Below are 14,289 nucleotides of genomic sequence, written 5' to 3' on the forward strand. Positions count from 1 at the left end.
GTTCACAGAAGAACCAACCATTGTTTTCCCATTACCGACAGAACCCTATTCCATATCACGTATTGACTGTTCGATTTGGAAATCACTTCCAAGTTCGACCAAATTCAACTCCTCCTTCTTATGTTTCAGATTATTTTTAAAATCTTTCCAGGAGGGTGCCAGTTTATCAATAATACTAGAAACATAAATAGATTCATCCATTTTCATATCATATTGGGAAAACTGTCCCAATATCCTCAACAATTCGTTGTATTGTTCCATGACAGGCCTCGAATCAACCATTTTATAGTTAATAAAATTCCCAACAAGAAATTTCTTGCTAGATACATCTTCTACCATATATTTGGCTTCGAGGGAATCCCACAACTCTTTAGTAGACTCTACATTTTGATACACATCAAAAAGGGAATCAGACATACCATTTAAAATGTGACCACGACATATGTAGTCATCGTTCTCCCATTTCATCCGCCTTCTCGTCTGTTCCAGAGTTTCATTATCAACAGCCTCGGGCATGGGAGTACTCAGAACGTACACGACCTTCAGACCCGTTAACATGAAATGCATCTTCTTCTGCCAGCGTCTGAAATCCTGGCCATCAAACTTATCCAACTTCGCAAAACCTTTCGTTGTTTCCTTTGTCGTTTCCTTGTTCGACATTTTTAGAAATTGATTTGATCTTTGTTAGGGAGATTTACAAAATGTGAACAAATCGGATGTCCTGAAAGGCGTGAAACACTTTCAGATCAAATCAATTTGGCGGTTCTACCAATATTTGATCGGATACAATTCAGGTTTTGAAGATATTCGTCTGTTGATTCTATCAAACTTTGAACCCAGAAATTGATCAAAAGAAGAGGCTGAAAAATGAAGAGTGGCGCCTCTTCATTTCACAATTGTTTTTAACTGTTTTTGGCGAGAATAGAAAATTGCAAAATAGTCCTTCAACTTTCGGAAATTACGTTTACGGATGAATTTTCTGTACAGCAACTTTAATGGAACCAGGGGCTCTGCTCCTTGGACCCCGCTACTCGGGGGCGCTGCCCCTGAACCCCCGTCTAATCATAATGAATTCAAATAAGTGTACACTCCGCACTTACAACTTATTTGATGTCTCATTATGATCACGTTGATCAATCAAGTTAATCCAATTAACTAAATATCCAACAGAAAACTAAGAAATAACTTGAGGTGAATATGATCAAAAATTAAAAAAAGTAACGGGGTTAGTGATTTTTGATTGAATGTACTAATTTGAATATTAATTAAATTTTTTTGTACTATGATACTACTATATACTACAAACTTATTTTTTTTATGGCGTAATTGTTCCAATTAAAACTCATTGGCAGGAGGTGCGAAGGTTTATTTTGCCTGGTTTCTATCATTTTACATTTCCCACCATTTGTATCCACTTGTCATGGATACACGTTCTCAAAATAAGCACCATTAAAATTCATCTTTCTCTATAATCATGTACTCTAAAATCCGGTGAACCTTTAGTCAGCAGCAGCAATGGCTGATCTTTCCTGCAGTTTCTTGCCGTTGTTTTTGCCTCCAAAACGATATTTTTCTTGTGCACTCCTCTCACACAACTCGAGATTATCTAGAATCAAGAGGCGTCCCCCTCATCTTCCGCTGCTCTTCAAACCTTCTCCTTTCGCGGCTTCTGCTTCGGACATTGATGTCATTATTTCAGCTCACAGTAGGCCCATCACCTATCTGTCTTCCCTTAAATTCCTATGATTTTGCTCAAAATTCGATCTTTTGCTTTGATCGCTTAATTTTAGCTGTGTTTAGTTTTGGATGGACCTAGGTTACAGTTTGTCCATGAAGTGATCTAGCAGCAATCTTATTTATGGCTCATGTTTCTTTAGTATTTTTGAGATATTATATTCTTGTTGCTGTTGTTTTGCTTATGATTATATTTGTAGAGCATTCCGATGGTAGCTTCTTGTTCCGGTTTGGGGACCCAAGTGAGGTTGTGAAAAATGTTGACACGGAAGAAGCCAAGACTGTGAAGGAGGAAACAGAAGGAGATGACACAAATGGATCTAGTGTTGTGGAGGTCAAGGAAGGTGGGGATGAAAGCAAGGCGACAGAGGTCAGTGATCGCGCTGATTCAGTAGTTAGTAGTAGCAATACCCTCATTGCTGTTGAAGGAGATAGTGAATTCTCTGAGAAGTTAGGGGTATCCCCTATTGATACTGAGTTGCCTGTTTTACCTTCCAACCAAGAAAGTGGGGGTATTTCTACTCCGGATTTAGATGTAGAACAGATTGGTATAAATGAAGAGTACAAGGATTTAAGTCTAGTGGAAGCCTCTATACCTGATGAGAGCTTCCAAATAGAGAATACTACAGTCGAGGTGTCTGGCGAGGAATCAATAAAGGAAACTTCTACTTGTCTAAAGGAGGAGGATGTGGATTCCCCAGCGGATGCAGCTCAGAGTTCAGAGGTGTTGGATGATATTACTACATTAGGCTTACTGGAAAAGGAAAGTGATGACATCAGCTCCACTGATATTGATGAAGACAAGCCTGGAAAGGTGGAGGAAGGTCTAGATGGAGATTATGAGGATTCTCCTGTGGATGTCTCTGTAATTGGTAAAAGGTCTGAACTGGGTAGTGAAATTTCAGCAGTAGATTTGTTGGAAAAAGAAACCGTTGGCAGTACTGCGACTTCTGATGTTGAAATACAGCCAACAGGAAATGTGGAAGAAGGTATAAATGAAGTGTATGAGGATGTTCCCGTTGACATTACCTATACTCCTGATAACACTACAGCAGCATTATCAGAAAATCAAACTACTGACGTTATATCAGCTCCTGATATAGAGATAAAATACACTGGGAATGGGGAACAAGGTCGAGATGACAAACCAAGTTCAGTAGAGAAGGAGCCTGGGGTGGAGAATTGTATTACTGCCCCAGAACTGTTGGGAAAGGAAACTGTTGATGTTACCTCTGCACCTGATGTTGACCTGCTGGAATACACTGACTATGAGGAACAAGGTCTAGATGAGGTTATTGACAAACCGAGTTTTGTGGAGAAGAGGCCTGAGGTGGAGAGTTCTATTACTGGAAAGGAATTTTTGGAAAAGGAAACTGCTGATGTTACCCCTGCACCTGATGTTGACCTGAAATACGCTGGCAATGAGGAACAGGGTCTAGATGAGGTTATTGACAAACCAAGTTCACTGGAGAAGAGGCCTGAGGTGGAGTGTTCTATTACTTCGCAAGAATTTTTGGAAAAGGAAACTGCTGATGTTATTACCTCTGCACCTGATGTTGACCTGGAATACGCTGGTAAAAATATGGAACAGTGTCTAGATGAGGTTATTGACGAACCAAGTTCACCGGAGAAGAGGCCTGAGGTGGAGAGTTCTATTATTGCACAAGAACTTTTGGAAAAGGAAACTACTGATGTTACCTCTGCGCCTGATGTTGACCTAGAATTCAGTAGCAATTTGGAACAAGGTCTAGACGACCTTCTGGATGAACCAAGTTCAGTGGAGAAGATGCCTGAGGTGGATAACTCTATCACTGCACAAGAGATTTTGGAAAAGGACACTGCTGACCTTACCTCTGCGCCTGATGTTGACCTGGAATACACTGGCAATTTGGGGAAAGGTCTAGATGAGGTTCTTGACGAACCAAGTTCAGTGGAAAAGAGGCCTGAGGTGGAGAATCGTATTAGTGCACAAGAACTTTTGGAAAATGAAACTGCTGAGGTTACCTTTGTGCCTGATATTGACATAGAATACACTGGAAAAGTGGAACAAGGTCTTGATGAGGTTATTGACGAACCGAGATCAGTGGAGAAGAGTTCTGAGATGGAGAATCATATTAGTGCACAGCAATATTTGGAACCTGAAACTTCTGATGCTACCTCTGTTCCTGATACTGACACTGAATACACTGCCGATTTGGAACAAGGACTAGATGAGGTTCTTGAGGAATCAAATTCAGCGGAGAGGAGGCCTAAAGTGGAGAATCGTATTACTGCACAAGAACCTTTGGAAAAAGAAACTGTGGATGCAACCACAGTGGCAGAGACCGACCCAGTGATCTCTATGCTTGACACTGACAATGTTCAGGGAGGAATGGAGAATGCTGTCACACCATATGTGGTTCCTATTTCTGAACTCGAGAATGTAGAGAGTGCAACCCATGATGAAACCATTGGAGATGAAAGAGAAATTTGTGATGATACTTTGGTGTCTCCACCCTCTCAATCAGAACCAGCTATGAATTTGTACCAAGTGACCGAGGCACCAAATGCACAAGCAGAGGTGCAAAATTCAGCAGCTGAAGAGAGTATTGAAGCTCACTTGAATGATATCATGGCCATTGAGATGCAAAATGTACCAAACAATGGCAATGAAAGTGACATGCATGGAGCTGAGGATGAGTCCTCTACTACTGGACCAGCTATGACTTGGGTCGTAGGCTCTGATGAGACAGTTTCTGGTTCTGAGAATGGGATGCCGAATGAGACTGTTGGATATCTAAGTGAAAAGGACGCCGTCCAGTTACTGACAGTGTCTCCTCAGTTGGAAGCTGACCCACTGCTTGAAGAGGAAACTGGTACTGAAACTGTGGAAGAACTGGAGGAAAATGAGGAATCTAAGAACCAAACAACAGTAAGTTGAATCAGTAATCCATGCCCAAGTCATAAAACAATTATTAGTTTCATATATGTTTGAATATACTTGACAATGCACATAATAACTAAGTTATGCTACAGTGAATCATGAATTTAGCAACTCACCATGATAAGTATGTTACTGCTACCTATTCTTGCTAGGAATCGTGAGGTTGCATTCTTTATTCCTTCAAATGCATAAGTTTTCTGCTGTCAAAATTGAAAGTTGAGTGAATTAAATTTTAAAATCCATTTAATGTGAAATTATTACAATAATCTCAAGTGATTTAGTTATTATGGAGTACAAATATTTTATATCTAAATTCATTCATCATGAAAAGGCCCTAGTCCTTATTGAATTAATTATGTTTTTTTTAAGATTAGACATAATTCGTGTAGATTGGTGTTTATGACTTTTGGGAGGATCCTTTATACGTTTCTGTAAATAACCTTGTCATGTTTGACCAGTGAATGGATAGCTTGTCATCTATCCATGACTGAACATAATTTCCCAAAATCTACCTCTTTCTCTAAACTATTTTCACTTTAGATGTAAGCTATCTATTCTTCACCACCTTCACAAGCAAAAATAGTATTAGTATGTGAGTGCCCTGGATCAAGGTTCTTAGTTTTGGACCTAAGACGCTTAAGTTCAACTGGTGAAATGATGCTCCACATCTCTGATGACATTCCAAGTTAACTACGATATTCATCATTGCATGCCAAAATTACAAAAAAAGAAAACCTCAAAAGAATGAAAGGCCAACATAAGTTGCATTTTATGTCGGTATACTATAACCATTCTGAAGTTATATATCCTCGTCACATTGTTCTCTTCACTGTTTTTTTTCCCTTAACTTATAATGTTCATCACAACTTCAAAGACTATATTTATGAAAAGTTAGTCCACTCTCCTGGAGCACCAATATGTGCTATATCAATAGGATTGAGTATTGGATGATGGATATACTCTTCACCCTCTCTAATCTCCAGGAAGAAATTAAGTTTGAAAAATATGCATTTTGTCAACTTGCGTCAAGACTGAATGATGACTATTTGCAGGTTGGTGACCTTGCAGAGGCATCAGTACATGAAGTGACGGCTCCTGAATCTACTATAACAAGGTTTGTCACTGATACCAAATACTTTATTGCCTCAATGTGCAGGCAGTGATCGTTTTCTATGCAACTTGTATCTAAGTCAGTGAAGTACCTACAGACAGTACAAAATGTCAGCTTCTCAAGTATACAAGATAAATGCTAAAATTATTTTCTTTGGTTGAGTGATTGAGATAATCAGACGTATATTTTCTTGATTATATTGGTGCTGAGTCAGAAGACCTTTGCTTATGGTTCTCTTTAAGGACGTATCTTGCCTTGAACTATAGCTCTCAGTCTTCCTTTTGTAATCTCAGGCATACTATATCTAACTTTTTAGGTCTAAACAATTAATCAGTTGTTTTGCTGTGTGCTTCCCTCGTTTGTTGAATCATACCACTACTGTTGGAGAAGAACGATATGAGATGCCAGTAATTCAATACTCCTATATTAATTCAAAACGTTATATGCTATGCTTCTCGTCCTAGTGGCAACTAGCAAGATATGCACAATCTAATGCAATGTTGTTAACAGCCAGGAGATATTAGTATCAGACTTCGTTCTATCTTCTGGAGCTGCAGTATTGCCACATCCTTCTAAGGTATCTCATAACTATTGTTCTCTAAGGTATCTCATAACTATTATTCTCTATGTTCAGCTACTCTAGACTGAGATTTCATTGATACTTTAGCACCCTCTAAACTGTGATAGTCTATAAATTTGGTCACATAAATGAAAAGCTAAGCAACCATTTCCATAGTTAGTTCAAGGAACTTAGATTAGATACTGGAAATTAATTGTCTGTAACATCAATTCCTCTTACATCCATGCCCGTGGTGAACTACAACGTTGTTGAGTGCATGCCATTCTTTTTTTTCAATTTTTTGTTTGTTTCAGAATTTGGATTTTCATTTCTAGAGTAGCAGCTGATAAAGATTATAACAGACCTTCCTGAAGATAATTATATACTCACACTGCTTGAAGCCTTTTTGCATACATTTCATTATTAGAATGGATGTATGTGCTTCAGTTTAATTTTGTAGCATACAATGGGAATTGAAAGGAATAATATTTGCAGTGTAATAAGTACCCATCCAACTTATTAGGGATATTTCAATTTGTTATTTTAGATGCACTAGGTTTGATATGTATTAGCCTCACAAATATGGGTAAGTAATATGCAAAAAATAATAAATTCCAGGTCTTGACAGGTGGAGAGGATGCATATTTTATTGCTGACGAGACATGGTTTGGTGTAGCTGATGGAGTTAGTCAGTGGTCGTTGGAAGGTACTGCACCCTCGTAGCTTTCATCTGTAGCTCGTCTTCGCTCCCCCCCCCACCAAACTCATCACTCTTTCTACAGTTAACTAGTTTTGTTTGATGCTTGCAAGTGGGAACACGTTCAACTTCCTTACATGCTGAAAGATGGTTATTATGTAACTTTTAGGGACCATTCCTGGAGTCTATGCTCATGAGCTCATAAAAAATTGTGAAAAGCTCATCACTGAGTGCAGTGGCTATTCAATAAACAACCCCATCGAATTGCTTAATCTCAGTGTTGCTCAAACACACTATCCTGGCTCCTCAACAGTTTTGATTGCTCAATTTGACGGTCAGGTATTGATGCATGCACAATTATAAAGCTTCTTAATTTTTTTTCCTGGCATGGTTGCTTTTGGTAAACCAAGTAGCAATCCTCAAAATTTGTCTAGTTTTGGAAATCCATCCAATGCTCATCTACTTTGAAACTAAGAGGACTATGGGTGGTAGGCACTTCATGTTGCCAATGTTGGGGACACGGGATTCATCATTCTACGCCATGGCGCTGTTTATAAGAGGTCTTCCCCAATGCACCATGTGTTTTCATTACCAGTCCAAATTGAAAGAGGCGACGACCCCTCTTCTCTTGCACAGGTATCACCCTGTCTTGACTGTGTTAAAACCTGCAATGTAAAAACTGGTTGTAGTTAGTAATGCCGGTGTCTTCATATGTTTACCCAGTCTTCTTTTGATGGCTTCAGTTGTACAAAGTTGATGTAGAGGAGGAGGATATAATTGTGACTGCTACCGATGGGCTTCTCGACAACTTGTATGATCAAGAAATATTGTTGATTGCCACTAAGTCACTTGCTGATGGTAAAACTCCCAAGGTACAATTTTTGCAGATTTTGATAGATCAAACTATATGTGAATTTCCATACTCATAGATGGGGGGAGCTCAAGCACCCAATTTTGCTTTTTTTTTTATAATCTTTGAAAATTTTCGAATTTAGCGCCCTTGTATCTGAAAATCGACATTTAGCTCCCTAGAAGCTATATTTCAGGCTCTGCCACTGAGTCATACATACTCAAATCAAAAGTAGTCTGTCAGCTGTGGGTAAATGCTGGATTTCTCAATGATCCAAGAATTTGCTCCATATTAATTTTCATTATGTGGCCATTTTTTAGGAAATAGCAGAGTTGCTGGCGAAGAAGGCACAAGAGGTAAGTAGCTCTGCATATGCAAGAAGTCCGTTTGCCGACGAAGCTCAGGCAGCCGGATTCCCAGGATACTCCGGTGGCAAGCTAGACGACGTGGTTGTTATTGTGTCTGTTGTCCAAAGGCGATAATTGCTCTATTGCTCTTCCCTATGCTTTGTTCAATATGGTTAGCATTTCACTGTTTTCAACTGCCTGTTGAATGCTCACTAGTTCCCTACAATTTTTTTTTGCATATAGTATTTTACAAATTTCTCAAGTTATAAATCGACATGTTCTTTGTTTGCAACAATGGTGCGAAGAAAACTCATAATGCCTTTCCATGTGATCAAATCATCAAAGGGCACAAAACCATCTTTCCCATGAATATATTCCTCTCTTTCTCTCCTTTAAAGGGAGATGGCTTTTCTTGTAGTGAGCAGACCTGTGGAGAAATTGCGTGGCTCTCTCTCTTTCTCTCTTAAAGCTTAAAGGCATGACTCTCAAAGATAGGGTGACTTTTCTAAGAAAGAATACTGTTCTGATCAAGACGGTTAAAACACTACTCCCATGTTACATTGACTAACTGGATGAATGTTATATAAAAAATAAAAAATTTAGTTTGATCGTGATTTTATAAACGACTAAGCCCAATATTTATGAATGGAAAACGACTAGTTTTGTTGACAATAACACCTCACCCCACCACCAAGCCATCCAATTCCCCCTTTTACCCCTTTCCCCATATAGCTCCAATTTTCACACAAGTCATCTCCACAAACACACTCTCTCTCTCTCTTCATTTTCTACAATGGCAGCTTCCTTGCTGCTGTGCATGTTGTTGCTATCTTTCTCCTCGGCGCATTCGGCTCCACCCCCGGCGCCGGACTGCTCCAGCCTGGTGGCAAACATGGTGGACTGCCTGCCGTTCGTGACGGCTGGCAGCACGGCACAGACGCCAGAGGGCACGTGCTGCTCCGGCCTGGAAACGGTTGTGGAGAGCAATCCCCAATGCCTCTGCGACGCCTTCAAGAACAGCGCCCAGCTCGACGTCACCCTCAACGTCTCCAAAGCCCTCACCCTCCCCGCCGCCTGCCTTCTCTCCACTCCTCCTTCCCTTTCCACCTGCGCATGTGCGTCTCCTCTCCTTCTCTAATGAAAATTAAAATGAGTAATTTATAGGCTACAAATGAAAATTGGTGGAGTTGAACACAACTGTTTTAGTAGTAGTAATATTTTATTGTCTTTTGTTTTGAGCTTTTCTATCACATGTTTTGTTTATGATGCAGCTCTTTCTCCACTAGCACCATCTCCGAGCTCGGCTGCGGGGGCTCCAACAACGAGCATCGGAGGTGACGAAGGCGCTCCGGCGCCCTCACTCGGTAGCTCAGGTTCGTCAGTGCTGACCACTACGTTGGACTTGCTTGTATTTATGAGTCTAATAGTATCATTTGGTTTATTTTGAGAGGATTGTTGTTTATGGTTGTTGTGAATTGATATGGAGGAGGATTCATCTCGTGATGGTATTTATAGTATAATTTCTAAATATGCTGGAGGGTATACTATACTATCATATATGAAGGTCTTGTGGGTTGGTGGCCTTTCTAAAAGGCCCATGCCAATATGACAGAGTTTAAGATTAAATTAGTTTTATGTAAGTTAATTGAATAATCAATCAGTTATTGCCTGAATATTTTAACACACTCAAAATCGTTATTCAAATTTCCAAACCAAACATCATATCATATATAAATATGCATACTACTATCACTGATCAACGCGCGTTAATGGAAACTAATTAATCCCAGTGGATAAAATAAAAGAAACTTAATAACTTAATCTAACCGGACCAAAATTCTGCCCTTTTCACCTTTGATATGCTCTCAAGCACACCAGATGGAGACACGTGTCCAGCTACTGTTACCATCTTGCTCTCTAGGTTAATGCTGAATGACGTCACACCTTCAATATTTCGACAACAAATTATTGGAATATATTCGTAGACTATTTTATATTCATAACTATCAAGATATCACAATAGAATTAAGTGTAAACATATAGATATAGTTTTATAAGATAATTTTGAAAGATGAAATCAATACTAAGTATTAGTTTTATACTCTCTCCCCGTCTACAAAAAATAGACCACATTGTGAATGACACGAGTTTAATGTGGAATTGGTAAAGTAGGAGAAAATGGAAAAAAAAGTAAGAGAGAACTAGTATTAATGGAATGTGGGGTCTATAGTATTAATAGTGTTTAATTGTGTTGGGTAGCAAATGTGAGGTCCTTTTTCCAAATTTGATCTATTTTTTATGGACGGATGAAGTATGTTATTGACAGACTATATTATTTTGTAGAACAAGATATTAAATCACCTTTTTTATTTTAAAAATTAGTAATAGATATTTTCTTATTTTATTAAAAATAAAAATAATAAAATATTAGTAATAAAAACCGCCAATCAAACCCAGTCACCTATCTCAAGGCCCTCAGATTCATATCAAAGTAGATTGGTTGGGCCGGTGTCATATATATACATTTAGGTTTAGGTCAGGCCCACTTGATTATTTGGTTGAATTGGGTTACACTAAGTTTGAGTTTTGAAAATATTTTTACGTAAGTTGATATAAGAAAAAAAGAATCAAATTGACTTTTGTAACACAATTAGTAAAAGCTTAGTTAAAGACAAAATGATTCCCTAGAGCTAATTATTCAATTGGAATTCTAGTGGGCCAGTCATAGACCTAATGTGGGCTTCTAAGGGTCCTATGGGCTAACAAATAAGTCTAATTGGTGTATGCATGCTATAACCAATGAGTCCAGCTTAAGTTTGCTTCATTTCATTCTGGGCTGGTCATGGGCTTTTAAGTTGGGCTTATGGTGGGTTGGGCCTAAGCTAAGGGGGTCCTAGATTTAATAAATAACCCAATTAAAGCTCACTACAACCAGCCATCCCAATAAGGGCTTTTGAACAACTATTAACACAAAATATCAAAAACTCTACGATATTATAAAAATATAAAAATTATAATCAAGAAGGGGCTTAAATCCTAGTAAGTAATTTAACCAACTGAATACCCCAAATACTTGTTATCTGAATCCCGTAAATAGTTAGTTACTAAAAATGAATATAAGCTGAATATAGCACCAACATTTGAATGCATTGCTGTATTATTTTCAGAAAATTTATGTGCTGGCGCTCATCATACACGTACTACACTCGGCACTCATAATCACATTTCACCTAATAACTAAATCAGTCAGCATTTTACAAAAAAATATAAAAAAAAAATACCCCTTGTTGTTAAGAAATTCCGACGTAATAAGTAAATTCTCATCCCAAATTTTTATATAGTAACAGAAGAATGTTTAAGTTTTTTCACTTCACATTTTCAAACATGTAATAACTTAAACACAAATATGTCAACAGAATGGTCTGAGATACCTTGCATTCTGGATAGATGTTTGCGGAGTTTAGCAGCACAACCTTGACAGTGAATGGAGACTCTCATGACAACCACCTGTCCTAACATTAAAAATTAAAATCCTGAATATTCTTCCATCCACAACTAAATGGTAACTTAATTATGATTAAAAAGAACCTGAAAAAGATGATGAGATACAGGCGGTTGATTGATGTTTTTGGCGTGGTGATGATGATGGCGATGGCGATGCTCCCCTAACCTAACGTACTTGTTCATTCTCTCCGGCGCCGCCACTGAGCGCTGCTCATGGCTCAAGCATACTGCTGTTGACTGGCAAATCAACCCCTTCATTCTCTGTCTCTCTCTCTCTCCTCCTTTGGATGATAATGTTGCAGATAAAATGAAAGGCGAGGCGGTTGGAATTCAATATTGTAGCTTTATTAATTAGAATTGGTAGAAGTGGTCACAGATATACAGTTTATACTTGATATACTAGTGTATTGCCCATCGGTTTCTGATGGACTATAGTAAATGGGAGACTTGTCTCATGCTTTTATTAACCTATTTAAGGCACTCACAGCGTGGAGTTTTGGGCCTGCGAGGACAGAGCAGTGGCGTTGCAGGCCCATGGACCGCTGATCAGTCCTCTTGGAAGGTCCACAGAGCGGTCAGCCCGCGCGGGAGGCACATACCGTCGTAAAATTTTAATTTTTTTTATTTTCAATATTTTATCATCTTATTTTTCTAATTCCATGTTAAATACTACCGCGGGATATGATCAAAGTATAACTAATATTACGTGCATAACTAGATAACAAATCTCAGCCATGAGATCCAAACAATCGTTCAATATATGGACGTTTTAGTTCACAATATGAATTTGAAAACAAAGAGTTAACTAAATCGCTGTTATAGTAAACTAAATTCGTATTCTCTAATTATGCATTTAAGCAGGGGTTTCACTACATTAAAGTTAAATAATAATCTATAGCACAATTTATTCCTTATCTATGTGTAATAATAATCTATAGCATAATTTATTCCTTATCTATGTGTATAGTGCAGTGTGCATGCGGGCCGGCTTAATTATAGTATATATCTAGCTGGTGCTAAGATTAATTAATGAGGCATTGAATATGGTGATTCAACCGAAGTAGGTCGACGAACAGCATGTAAATCAATGTGGATGTTAAAACATGTTTTGGGAAATATTGCATCTCTCGTTCTCATTGAAACGAATACACATTTACATGCCTCTTTATAGGCTCAAGAATACAACTTAAGGTAAGTTTATTACCCTAATCTAATCTTCTATACAAGGAGAAAATTAATTACCAATTTTCCACTTATTGTGATTGCAGGAAATTAGCCTCTTGATTCTCCGTGATCTTTCCTTCCAACACTCCCCCTCAAGTTAAGTGATGGGATCACTAATACTTAACTTGTCCAATACACCTCGAAAAGAGTGCGAACTTACTGCCTTTGTCAAAATGTCCGTCAGTTGATCTTCTGACTTGACATGGGGTAACTCCACCACCTTTGCATCAATAGTATCCTTTATGAAGTGTCGATCTACCTCCACATGCTTGGTTCAGTCATGTTGAACTGGATTTTCCGAGATACTGATGGCAGCCTTATTATCACACAATAATCGGCACGACTGAGTGGTTTTGAGGTCGAGTTCGGTCATGAGCTTTCTAAGCTATAGCACTTCTGTCAATCCACTCTTAATTCCTCAAAATTATGCCTCAGCACTCGATAAAGCTACCACATTTTGCTTCTTACTTCTCCATGTTGCCAAGTTACCCCCTACAAAGGTAAAGTACCCCGCGGTTGACTTCCTGTCATTTGGATTTCCTGCCCAATCTGCATCCGTATAACCATGTATTTCTAAATGCCCATGTTTCTTGAACATTACTCCATGGCCCGGTGTACCCTTCAAGTACCGTACTATTCTCAACACTGCCTCCCAATGCTCTTCTTGTGGTGCATGCATAAACTGACTTACAACTCTAACGGCATAAGCAAGATCTGGCCTGATGTGGGATAAATAGATGAGTTTTCCGACCAATCGTTGATACCTCCCTCGGTCAGCGAGTTTGGCTCCTTCACGAATCTGTAGTCCGTGATTCCGGACAATTGGAGTATCTGCTGGCTTGCACTCTATCATCCCTGTTTCTGCTAGAATATCAAGTATATATTTCCTCTGATTGATAAAGATCCCCTGCTTTGATCTAAGCACTTCTATTCCTAAGAAGTACTTCAAGTGGCCAAGATCCTTCATTTCAAACTCCTTGGACAGGTTCTTCCTTAGCTGATCTATTTCTTCTTCATCATCATCAGTGATAATCATATCATCAACATAAATAATGAGACATGTAATCTTACTATTCCTCTTCTTGAGGAACAAGGTGTGGTCTGAGTTGCTTTGGCGGTAGTCATATTTCTTCATTACTTCTGTAAACCCAGATGGGGGAACCATATAAACGGGTTTGGTCAGTTCTCCATGTAGAAAGGCATTTGTCACGTCGAACTGATGTAGGGGCCAATCACGATTAGCTGCTATCGAAAATAACACTCTCACTGTATTGATCTTAGCAACTGGTGAGAACGTTTCTGCATAATCGACGCCGTAAGTCTGCGTATACCCTTTTGCG

General features: G+C 38.8%; 3 protein-coding genes across 5 annotated transcripts; 2 read left to right on the forward strand and 1 right to left on the reverse strand.

Moving 5' to 3' along the window:
• The first annotated feature begins 1,379 nt into the window (after positions 1–1,379).
• Positions 1,380–9,751, forward strand: LOC121807232. Of its 3 annotated transcripts, none has more exons than XR_006051775.1 (10): positions 1,383–1,705; positions 1,935–4,645; positions 5,710–5,771; positions 6,279–6,345; positions 6,946–7,033; positions 7,194–7,363; positions 7,517–7,660; positions 7,768–7,896; positions 8,195–9,336; positions 9,493–9,751. XR_006051775.1 is itself a non-coding variant. In XM_042207448.1 (10 exons), the coding sequence occupies exons 1-9, from the start codon at positions 1,516–1,518 to the stop codon at positions 8,354–8,356; spliced, it is 3,723 nt and encodes a 1,240-aa protein (XP_042063382.1). In that variant the 5' UTR covers positions 1,383–1,515; the 3' UTR covers positions 8,357–8,393; positions 9,493–9,751. The 3 variants fall into 3 exon arrangements, 2 of the variants coding, with proteins under 2 accessions (XP_042063383.1, XP_042063382.1); XM_042207448.1 differs by having other exon boundaries at positions 8,195–8,393; XM_042207449.1 differs by lacking the exons at positions 7,517–7,660; positions 7,768–7,896; positions 8,195–9,336; positions 9,493–9,751 and having other exon boundaries at positions 1,380–1,705; positions 6,956–7,033; positions 7,194–7,335.
• LOC121809132 (non-specific lipid transfer protein GPI-anchored 31-like) lies at positions 9,015–9,893 on the forward strand. Its single transcript, XM_042209674.1, has 3 exons — positions 9,015–9,336; positions 9,493–9,594; positions 9,883–9,893. The coding sequence occupies exons 1-3, from the start codon at positions 9,015–9,017 to the stop codon at positions 9,891–9,893; spliced, it is 435 nt and encodes a 144-aa protein (XP_042065608.1).
• On the reverse strand, positions 9,883–12,082 carry LOC121807233 (protein SODIUM POTASSIUM ROOT DEFECTIVE 2-like). The gene is made up of 3 exons (XM_042207450.1): positions 11,810–12,082; positions 11,653–11,728; positions 9,883–10,165 (listed from the first exon to the last, which is right to left on the reverse strand). Exons 1-3 carry the CDS (start codon positions 11,981–11,983, stop codon positions 10,044–10,046), a joined length of 372 nt encoding a protein of 123 aa, XP_042063384.1. The 5' UTR covers positions 11,984–12,082; the 3' UTR covers positions 9,883–10,043.
• Positions 12,083–14,289: the final 2,207 nt, after the last annotated feature.

This window comes from Salvia splendens, chromosome 6 (genome assembly GCF_004379255.2).
Source record: "Salvia splendens isolate huo1 chromosome 6, SspV2, whole genome shotgun sequence".
NCBI lineage: Eukaryota > Viridiplantae > Streptophyta > Magnoliopsida > Lamiales > Lamiaceae > Salvia > Salvia splendens.

What these genes read in the sequence shown, in the direction of transcription:
- LOC121807233 (XM_042207450.1), bottom strand. Translation starts at nt 11,983, where the DNA reads ATGAAGGGGTTGATTTGCCAGTCAACAGCAGTATGCTTGAGCCATGAG. An exon ending in TATCTCATCATCTTTTTCAG is followed by an intron (nt 11,729 to 11,809) that starts GTTCTTTTTAAT and finishes ATGTTAGGACAG; the next exon opens with GTGGTTGTCATGAGAGTCTC. An exon ending in ACATCTATCCAGAATGCAAG is followed by an intron (nt 10,166 to 11,652) that starts GTATCTCAGACC and finishes GAAATATTGAAG; the next exon opens with GTGTGACGTCATTCAGCATT.
- LOC121807232 (XM_042207448.1), top strand. Translation starts at nt 1,516, where the DNA reads ATGGCTGATCTTTCCTGCAGTTTCTTGCCGTTGTTTTTGCCTCCAAAA. An exon ending in AATCTAAGAACCAAACAACA is followed by an intron (nt 4,646 to 5,709) that starts GTAAGTTGAATC and finishes GACTATTTGCAG; the next exon opens with GTTGGTGACCTTGCAGAGGC. An exon ending in CCTGAATCTACTATAACAAG is followed by an intron (nt 5,772 to 6,278) that starts GTTTGTCACTGA and finishes TGTTGTTAACAG; the next exon opens with CCAGGAGATATTAGTATCAG.
- LOC121809132 (XM_042209674.1), top strand. Translation starts at nt 9,015, where the DNA reads ATGGCAGCTTCCTTGCTGCTGTGCATGTTGTTGCTATCTTTCTCCTCG. An exon ending in TTCCCTTTCCACCTGCGCAT is followed by an intron (nt 9,337 to 9,492) that starts GTGCGTCTCCTC and finishes TTTATGATGCAG; the next exon opens with CTCTTTCTCCACTAGCACCA.